This window comes from Bicyclus anynana, chromosome 20, assembly GCF_947172395.1.
Source record: "Bicyclus anynana chromosome 20, ilBicAnyn1.1, whole genome shotgun sequence".
Lineage (NCBI taxonomy): Eukaryota > Metazoa > Arthropoda > Insecta > Lepidoptera > Nymphalidae > Bicyclus > Bicyclus anynana.
The window spans coordinates 14,027,141-14,038,028 of record NC_069102.1 but is presented as its reverse complement, the minus strand read 5'-3'; the positions used below and the strand labels follow the sequence as shown (position 1 = coordinate 14,038,028).

General features: G+C 35.2%; 1 protein-coding gene across 1 annotated transcript; it reads right to left on the bottom strand.

The window, feature by feature from the left end:
• Nucleotides 1-1,585: 1,585 nt before the first annotated feature.
• Nucleotides 1,586-9,400, bottom strand: LOC112044850 (snake venom metalloproteinase atroxase). The gene is made up of 5 exons (XM_024080832.2): nt 9,292-9,400; nt 4,598-5,015; nt 3,753-3,858; nt 2,973-3,113; nt 1,586-2,619 (listed from the first exon to the last, which is right to left on the bottom strand). Exons 1-5 carry the CDS (start codon nt 9,358-9,360, stop codon nt 2,553-2,555), a joined length of 801 nt encoding a protein of 266 aa, XP_023936600.1. The 5' UTR covers nt 9,361-9,400; the 3' UTR covers nt 1,586-2,552.
• Nucleotides 9,401-10,888: the final 1,488 nt, after the last annotated feature.

Sequence of the window (10,888 nt, the reverse complement as noted above, 5' to 3'; positions counted from 1 at the left end):
TCTGATCTTTAACTGAATGTATAAGTATATTCATACAGACGGATGCGCGTGACATGAATAAGTCTAATTTTTGTTGGCGATGTTTACGGACAGACAGGGAAAGTGTTTTGTATAAATACACTTACCTACATTGCTCTGGTTTTGTACAAAATCTTCGCACGATAAGTGTCAGGTTCGATTCTTGGTTCAACCGATTTAAGCAAACTGAATACGATTTTTTAAATATTAATAAAAATCTCAATTACTCTTTTCCGGAGGAAGGAAGAAATTTTACTTTGGATTAGATCAGAGATACCACGATGTACTTTAGTATGGTCTTGGCCATGGATTAGATTCATGCCTATGCTTGCCGGTAAATATTTAATAATCAACTAACGGACCCGATCAAGCTTACCTACCCTATCCCTACCCCTACCCTATATGCAATTAAGATGGAAGCGGACTTACTTGAAAGAGATGCAAGTTTATTCTACCCATACCTCTACACGGCACCGTACCGGAACGTTAAATCGTCTTTGTTCTTTGCCGGTAGGGTGGTAACTAGCCACGGCCGATGCCTCATCATCGTCATCATATCAACCGAAGGACATAGGCCTTTTGTAGCGACTTCCAAACATCGCGATCCTGAGAAGCCTGCATCCAGCAAATCCCTGCGACTCGCTAGTTGGGGGTCGATCAACACTGCGTTTTATACTGCGGGGTCGCCATTCCAGCACCTTGGGACTCCAACGTCCATTGGCTCTTCGAATTATATGCCCGGCCATTGCCACTTCATGCCGATACCTACCACCAGACATGTGCAATTAAAAGTGTAATTGCTTCGCTGTCAGCATAATGATAGTTGAAGGTATTTTTGAACCGATTTTCATGAAAATTAAATGGGACCAATCTGGAAGTATACTGCTGATCTGCGACAAATAAGTGTAAAAATAGTAAAAAAAATGAATAAATTTTCGGATGGGAGAAATGATTTGTCTACTACCTTTAGACATGCTTTATGCAGGTATATATTACAAGCGCCTATATAAACATTCATAGCAAAAATCTCGGTAAGTGAATATTGGTAACAAGTAATTTTTAGATTTCGAACTATGAAGGTTTTATTCAAATTAATAAATATCTTGTTGCAACAGTTGACTCTTTTTATAAAGTGTATAAAAAACTAAAAGTATCGTGAAATCGTAGAGCAATGAGTCACTAACTTGACTCTCAGTAACAAGTCAATAATTAAAAAAATTAGAAAACCCTGCCTAACCTGCTCGCAACTAAATTTTGTACAGCGATTAATAAATATCTAACGTTTTTCTAATTGTACTTTTTTTTTAATATGGCCAAGATATACCATTTTGAAATCCTCTTGATGAGCCCTTGAATTTGATACCCATATCGCAATATTCGAAAAAAAAATATTTTAACCTCGAGTCTATAGCGTCGTCGTGTTGTTTTTTTTTAATTTCATCTATCTGTCTGTATGTGTATCCTATCTAAGAACACTTGGGTTATTAAGACAAATCTAACGATATCTTAATTACGTAAATCCGTTCAACGGTTTGGAAGATATGAGGTAATAAATACTTTTATTAAACAATACTAAAAGTTTTGTTTATTATCTTTATTATCAAATTAAAAACTAATAATTATAAAGAAAAACAGCTTCAGTTATTAAAAAATGCATTACAATAATCACGTATACTTAAACAACATTACTAACATACAAAATATTACTAAAATACATAGTTAAATTATTATTATGGGATTATTTTGGTAAAAATGCTATGTACACTTTAGGTACATTTATACAGTATACAGTATTGAATCGCCTCGTACATGACAGAATATTTTAGTGATTCCCATTATAAATAACATATGTATTTAATTAGGTACCTTTGCACTGAAATAGACATTAATTAATTGTAGCATTAACAAAGTAAATAATATGACTAGAGAACATAAAACCCTAAAGTGTAGAGAAATAGTCATAGCTCATTAAAGCCGCCTAGCACCAGCCCTACTACAAGCTCTTAAATTCATAACGATTCCATAATGTTTCGATATTTCGTATCCTGAGGGCAAACTAAGCTTATCGCAGGTTTGTTTTTATACAGCTTGTGGTAAGGCCACTGCACTTATTTATGAAATAAAGCAAGTGAGTTGACATATATTCAAAGAATAGTACTAATTGAAGCATAAATAGTCATACTATTTATGCCTTAAATAATGAAAAATGCACCGTCTTTACACCACACACATTGCATAGCATTGCATAGTACGATTGGATTAGGAGTATGTCGACGGTCAGTCCTTTATTTCACACATTAAATTATACGTTTATCTTAAGTGCATCTCTCATCCCTATCTAACCACTACCCGCATTTGAAGCGCGGTCAACTGGTAATGCTTAATCTAGACTTAGTCTGTATATATTCTATAATTTTAGCTAAGTGTTCACAATAAGGTTAAAGGTTAATTAGCTATATTTTAACCTAATTTTTGATCCATAGATAATTGTTATGTAGGTAGGCAGTTTATCACAGAAGGTTAGGTGGCTGAGTTCACTGTAAGTATTTAAAAGTAACTCCTTGTTCATTGTCGTTCTTAACACACCATGAGAGATGATCGCTGCAAAAAAGGAAAAAAGAGTTAAACATATTCGGAAATAAAGTAAAGTAAATTTACTGAGGTGTAATAAAATACACGTAAATAATAATCTAATGGGGTATAGTAAATCATATGTAAATAATAAGTAAGGACGTTAAAGATCAAATATCGCCTATAGTTGAGCACTTTGTCGAATTTGTATTTTATTGTCGATTTATATTCCTACAACCTCTAACTATTGAAAGTTATCTGAAATGTCGATTCCCTAACAAAACCACTAAATGCATCTGTTCTTTTGGGTTTTGTCTCTATAAAGCAAATAAAACTACGTAACCAAAATTATAAGAAAATATTCAACTTTTTTAAACACTTACTTGTTTAGAAACTGTTTGAGCGTGTTCAAACTGCACGAAGTCCATGTCTTCGGATGGCGCCGTGGCTCATATCTGGTCGCCATGATGTGGTTCTGGTCTCTGCACCGGTTATGAGGAGGACCATCGTGTCTCATGCCGAGGCTGTAACAAATATATTTTGAAGACCCCAGTTTTCTATACATATATATTATATAGGTGATAATTGTATCCTATGAGTTTAAAGAGTTTCAGATGAGCTTATGGAGACCCGAAAAAAATTGAGAGACATCAGATCACAGGCATGTCACCATATTTAAAAATATAGCACAATAGACTCTAGATAATTTCATTGCGTACAAAATAATCATGTCTATTGGTATTATATTTCGCCAATGGATGCACCTCCAACTTTTCAGTCATATACATCTTAAGAAATATCACGTGTCTCAAACGGTAAAGGAAAAACATCGTGAGGAGACTAGCATACCTGAGAATTTTCTTAATTCTCTACGTGTGTGTGAAGTCTGCCAATCAAGAAACGATCGAAAAACACATAGGTCTAAGGTACGGGTTAGACGGCAAGCGGCATTATGAAAATGCTTTTGCTGTTTGTAAACCGCAAAAGACCGTAAAGACTAGGGATGTTGCAATTTTTTTATATTATCGGATTCAACCCTCTCTTATTCTGAGAATGTGTTCCTTGCACAGTGTTGGTCTGTTATATGATTTCCAATTTTGCATTTGCACTCAACGTAGATATGCCGTCTGCTTACATCGTCGATTTTGATATAAAAAAGTTACCTGTGACCAATTTCGTGAGCAACCAAAAATCCAACGAGCTTCGGATTCCATTCTATTAGAGCACAACTTTTTTTTACGTGACAAGCGCCTTTGGTGTAGCTACGTCCTGAAACATTAAAAGGATTATTATGATTAAAAATATACTTTTTTTTGGTACTTATGATAGAATACAAAATGTAGGCGACAAGATAAATAATAATCGTGACATTACCACCTAGTAAGATAAGATTATATCGCATAAAAAATAATTAAACTTAGCTTCACGGTCATTAGAATTAAAAGAAATCGTATAAAAAATAGACTATTAATAATTAAAAAGATTATGATTAGAATATAATAAAAACTGGCCTAGTGTGTGTCGCGCGTAGTATAGGATTCCGTAGATTAAATTAGCACTTTAAACACTTTGTGAATTAAACAAAAATGCCGTTAACGATACCCCACACCAAGAGATAGACGATAAAAAAAAATCATCCTCACTGTTGATGTAGCGAAGGAAACCTAAAATATATTAATAATTTAGGTTTCCTTCTAATACGAGTAACATACATGCCCAGGCTAAATTTCAGCTTTCTAGCTCTAATAAACTCCGAGTTATCTTACTGACAACTTTATCTAACTAATTGACAACGGAATTTGTGTACATTTTTTAAGTTGGTTCGAAATATAGAAAATCATTTGACGTACAAAGGTAAATCTGGCAGGGAAATAGTTTATATTTAGTAGAAGTCCGCTTAGATTTTGTGACAGGATCGGTCTAAGATTCTTATGCCTTAAATGTTAATAAAGACTTTATTATATAGTTCTGCTAAATATCTATAAACTGTTTTTACTATCTTCCTCACCTGTACTAGTTTTTACAAGCTTCCCATTTTTCATATGAAACAAATCCATTCCGGTAAACAAAACCGAATAGTATAGAGTGTTTGCTGCAACCTTTTTCTTCGTCTGCCAATCGCAGTAGTTCTTCAGATATACCCTCGCATCTTTATTACTAAGTAAATTTTTGCTGTCTTTCAAGAATCTTGTATCTAACAACTTGAAATTAACATTCTGGTTCAAACTTGAATGTTTGAAGTAATTCTTGGCTTCGTCCAGAATTCCATGCGTTACCAACTTTAGTTTCTTTCTCGTTTTGATTTTGTGTTCCTTCACTAACTTTCTCGTCAGGGTTTTGTCGAAATGTACCATTACCTTTATTGTTATGTTATTGTTTTTGTGGTTTTCCTTTGTTAGGTATGTCATCGTTGATTTGAGTGGTATCTGAAATTGAAATAAAATACCTAATTATTATAAATATTATAACTATATAAAGCCAAATATTTAGGGCCTAGGTACTTTATGATAAAATTTAAAGAAAGTACACCAATTTGATAAAGAATACAAAGTAATCAATAAAATTAAAACAGTTACATGAGCACAATAGGCGGCATTATTGCATAAAAGCGACCTTTCAAGGCAACTTGACAAGCGCTTCGTAAGTCGTAATACACAAGAAAAAAAAATCGATGTGTATCAGTTTAAAGGCAAATAGCATTTGCACACTGTTTTCGAACAAACTGCCAAATAAAATCACACACAATAGTACAAGCTATGTTCAGTCGCATGACAACGCTGGAATTCGCTGCGTATTGCAAGTCGCAAACTTTTGCGAAGGTGCAACGCTTTGATGTGTACTACTTGTTGTGTACTTGTCTACAAGATGAAAAATATAGGTCGATACTTGATTTAATAGTTTGGTAAGCTTTCTAAAATAAGTTTAACGACTTCCTTTGAAGAGCCATGTGGGCTCACCAGGTCTATCTAAACATTGATCGGAAATTAATTTGTTTGAAGCTCTACTAACTTTGTAGAAGTAGGTACTTGACTTACTTTATAGTGATAAGAGTACATACTAAATGCATTAAATTATATTAAAAAAATACTATTTTTGAAAAAAAAAATGAAAGAAGATAATAAAACATCGGCTAAATGCGTTTCAGTTCTTGTTTCTATCGACGTATCAATGGTTCTAACACCCAGAGTTGCTGTGAGTGTGTGCAATGTGCATCTAGCTTAATTAACCTTTATGGGTTACTGTCAATAGTACGAGTATTTTGACACAAGTCGCAAATAAGAGCGTACAAGTGTGAAAACTCCTAATGAACGCTACTTAGAGGTGCAAAATGTGATAATGCTTTTAACATGACATTCGCTTTTGCAGTTGAAACGCTTTTAAGTAGAAATATACTTTAAACCAATGAAAAATAGACCTTACACACTTTATATTAAAGTTTAACATTGACTGGGCTATTAATGCGCAGCTTTCTTAACACCATCATTATCTAGAATTTTAGATTGTCCACTGTTGGGACAGACCTCTCTCCTTATATGAGTGGGGATATGGAGCTCAGACCCACCACACTGCTCCAATGGGGAATGGAGGAATTAAAGTCATAATGTTAAATTTTTTAATGTTTTCTGAGTTGGTCTTTTAGAGTCATCATTCTTTTACAATGTTTATTACCATTACAAAATGATAATTCTACTTAATTGTACTTTTAGGTAATCAGTAAAATGTTTCTTATTTTGTCGAGAACAACTTTATTATTTCAGTGTATTCTACAATAAATGTTCAGTGGGGGACATTGAAAAACTATTTTCGTTCTCCCGTATCAAAATTAGTATTGGTGGGGGATAACACCCACACATTTTACTAGCTATCATTTTTACTTTTCTTTGTTTGTTTATCAACCTACATAAAATCCTTTTAATGGTTTAAAAGAAATCATGAATTCGTGACCATACAGCTGTCAGCAAATAATTATTGTTTTTAGATTTTAACAATATTAAACTTATTGTCTAAAATGTATTCACTTTACCTTCGTAACTTTATTATCCAAGATTAGCGTTTGCTTCAATCATTTAGGTCATTAGGACTTAAGATAATACAATGCACTGAAGTTAATGTACTAAGAGGGACGCTATACAAATATCCGCGTAATTCATTTCTTATTTTGCCCTGAATCATTGAGATAAATGTTAGTCAGAAACTTGACCAAACGCTTAAGTAATCCCAGCCATACATGAAACTAGATTAGAAATATAGTTTCATGTATGGCTATTAAGATGTAGATACGCATAATTATTACGTAGATAGTTAATTTGAAGCTAATGTCTTGAACTTTACAGTGCAGAAGAAAATCTAGTTCTCGTGTGTATTTAAATCCTAGCTCGGGTGAATTACTTGTCATCCGAGGCAAGTTACCTTGACAGTAGAAACATTTGAATTAAAACTATATGTTGAATAAAATTGACTACAAACATAAATTAAAATTGTATGTTACAAACTTTGAATATGACTCGACAATTCGACTCCTTCCCTCAGGCTCTTTTTGAACAAAAAACTAAACGATTGTAAAGGTACCTACAACTTTTTGTGGCTCTTCCCGATTTGAACCGCATTCCGAACTATAGGGACTTTTGGCATACCAACATGACTATGACAACTGAATGTGAATTAGAATCCAACTTTTTACCAAGCACACAGAATTATTTATTGTATGGAGTCTATAGCAACAGGCTGTGCTCCATAGGTGCACTGCCTACCCTGAGAACACGGGTGGAGGAAATGAAGAAGGAAACTTACATTTAGTACAATGAGTGGGTATAGTGCCTCCCTCACCATAAAATCTTTGTGCACGACATCAGCAATATATTTTTATCCAGGCGGACTTACTGGCGGCCCTATCCCGATGACGTTATTTTTTTACGTGATTCGTAAAAAAGTAACAAGGAATTCCTTAACCCTACATCATGTAGTCACAAGTTCAGGACTCTGCTCGGAGTTCTTCTCTCTACCACGCGATGGACCCGGCACCCGCACGGTGAATCCATGGAATGCTAAGATATTCGTCTCTCATAATTCAAAATTCCTTTCATTTCAAGTAGGTTTACTGTTTTTATTGACTCTACTACCGGTTCGGAACATTTAATCCATGGTAACTATTTATTAATTACCCGCATTTCATGTTGGCCAACGTTGTGGCTAATAATAATTATGGCGAATACCTACCAAAAGTGCCGGTTTTTCAAATTGGCAAACATGTGGCGCTGTGGTTGTTTCAAGACACTATAATATGATAGCCAAAACAAAACATTGGCCAACACCTTGGCCAACATGTATGATGATGATCGGTCAATATTAATCGTCCGAAAATGTGTGTGAAAATGTGTGTAACGTCCCTTTTGTCACCTAACAAAGTGACGTCAGTTTGTTATTAAATTTCATTGTTATTTATTTTGAATGGCACGCGTTCTTTTTGCGTTCTTCATATATTTACAAAATTACAGTGCAGTGGTTAACTATAAGGTACAACTCTAAGATTCGAGTCTCTTAAGTATTTCGAGGTCTTTCAAGTAAAGCCAAGAGCAAAACAATCTCTCTGGCGTATTTGGTTGGCTGTAGTTTTCGGTTGGCTTTAGTTTTCGGTTGGCTGTAATTTTCGGTTGGCTGCAGTTTTCGGTTGGCTGTAGTTTTTGATTGGTTGTAGCACAGTACGTATACTGTGGCTGTAGTTTTCGGTTTTAGATTCGGTGCCCAACTTAGTTTAGAATTTTATTCTTTCTAAGTTGGTTGAGATCTGGTGGTTGTTGTAGCGCCTAAAACAACCACCACCATTCGAACAAGTTAAATTATTTAAGGACCGGACTCAAAACCGAGAGGTCGTGTGTTCGATTCCCACCCTCTGGATTATTGTTGTACCCACTCCCACAGTCTTTACCACTGATCAACTACAGGATGCGTGTTGGTGGGCTGAGGGGTGACATTTTTTTATCTTTTGACGAGTCAGCCCTTGACTGCGAACACATCTGATGTTAAGTGATGATGCAATCTAAGATGAAAGCGGGCTTACTTGGGAGAAGCACAAATTCTATTTTACCTGTACCTCATACCGTTTTACGCGAAATCGTACTGGAACGCTAAATCGCTTGGCGTACGTGCTAACTAGCCACGGCCATACCAGACCAGACCTGAGACAATTTAGAAATTATAAAATCCTAAACTAAAATTAGAATGAAGATATAAATCAATAACTAATAAAGCTCTACCCAGGACTCGAACCCTGTACCTCGTGGTCTGAGACCATAGGCTTACCACTGAACCAACGAGGCAGTAATGTATTTCACTTTTTATCATCATCATTAACAACCCATATTCGGCTCACTGTTGACCACGAGTCTCCTCACAGAATAAGAGGGATTAGGCTAGTAGTCCACCACGCTAGCTCAATGCGGATTGGCAGACTCCCATAAGTAGAGTATGCAGGATTCCTCACGATATTTATCCTTCACCGTTTTAGACACGACGTGATATTTAATTTCTTAAAATGCTGAACTAAAAAGTTGGAGGTGCATGCCCCGGACCGGATTCGAACCTACACCATCCGAATCGAAGACAGAGGTCACATCCACTGGGCTATCATAGATTTTATACGGTTATAATTTTTTTTTTTTAAACACCGAAAATAAATTGTAAAATTAAAAAAAAAAAACCTACCTGGCCACAGCTGGCAAGGCCCAAAGAGATCAGCAACAGGATCAGACACACTCTCATGGTCACCGGCATGACGGCATGAACACAAGCGCACACTCACAAAGCTAGATACATACTAAGCACGGAGCATGAAACGAACTTGCGCGAACTGTGATACTAATTTCGTGAAAACATCTGTTTACACAAAGCCGTTACGACTTATGGCACATAATACGTAAGAGGAAAAATATTTTATTGATCAAAAACAATTACATAGTCTTTGGATCAAATCATACAGGAATATATATATACTGAGGTTTGGAGATGTGACCTTATGTTATTGAATGTTGAAGTTGAATTTTTCTGTAAAAACATTAATGTACATACATGACTGTTTTTACAGAAAAATTTAATAAAATCATAAAAATATGATAAATAAATATCATTATTATAAGGAATTTGGAAAAAAATCTCATGTGTGACGAATATTATTTTAGACGAGAATTAGCATTCCATGGATTCACCGGGTGACGAGTACGAATATTCTGAACTTATGAAAAACTTCGACCAGAGTCTGGTACTTATGAACCGAGTGTCTATTTATGGAGATCTTAATTATTAGATAAATATTAATGTATTTTTACCTTAAAGCGGATTTTGTTTATTTGTTATACCTGTTTGTGGTGGTAGTATTTTTATTTTTGTCTGAATAAAAGGTATATAATTCTGAAATGAATCCACCTGTACATTTTCCAGTTACCATTAATTTACGTGAAATTGAAACATTTTTTCACCATCGTTCCGGTAAAGTGTAAACGTGCTCTCAGTGACCAATCAGTAAGTTTATTATGAAACATTACTGTAACGGTTGGTAGCTTTCAATTTCAATTTGCTCTCGTGCTCGCGTCATATGAATCTGCGGTCTAGTTGACGTTGACCGGGATATCCCGGTCCAAGTTCTTCCTTCCTTCCCACTTCAACTAACTCAGACAGTTAAATAATACAATATTATGTAATTAAATCATCCACTATCGTCATTCATCTTAACTGCTTTGTATGTTCGAGTTCGAGTCCTAAATAATGAACTTTTCTGCCAAAATTTGGGAAGCCACCAAATAGCAACAACTAACAAGCTCTCCAAGTCGTTACAACTTTGATAAGCCGTCAATCTCATTCAGATCATGAGAGAGTCGGATATCTAAGCTAATCTAACCGCTAACCCAGAGCAGAACTTCAGAACAGGGTAATTCTCAGCTCTCACTTTTGTCTCCTATTAGAAGGAAGGTCTGGCTCTATAATGAACTGGTAAGTGGTACCCACAGAACACAGAACGCTAAAGCTACTGGTTTAGCAATTTCTCTCAGAACAAAGAATGATCCAGAATGAGTCTTTACAAGCAGCGTGGTGAAGCCGGTGAAATTTTTGTATTTGGAATGTCTACGACACCGTCGTGTTCCGCCTTAGACCATTGTTCCGCTCTCTATCTGCATAATATTATTCTTAAAGTCTTCTTTACTACTTACTACTTTTACTGTTACTTTAGCTTTACATGAAGAAACTGGCTGTTGATCTGTGATTCTTCTTAATATTACATTATATTTTCCTTGGGGGAGAGAAAGTG

Excerpts from the sequence above, each read along its gene's own strand:
- LOC112044850 (XM_024080832.2), bottom strand. The coding sequence starts at position 9,360 with ATGCCGGTGACCATGAGAGTGTGTCTGATCCTGTTGCTGATCTCTTTG. Across the intron at positions 5,016-9,291 it reads GCCTTGCCAGCTGTGGCCAG|ATACCACTCAAATCAACGAT; the intron begins GTAGGTTTTTTT and ends TTTCAATTTCAG. Across the intron at positions 2,620-2,972 it reads CTCAAACAGTTTCTAAACAA|CGATCATCTCTCATGGTGTG; the intron begins GTAAGTGTTTAA and ends CCTTTTTTGCAG.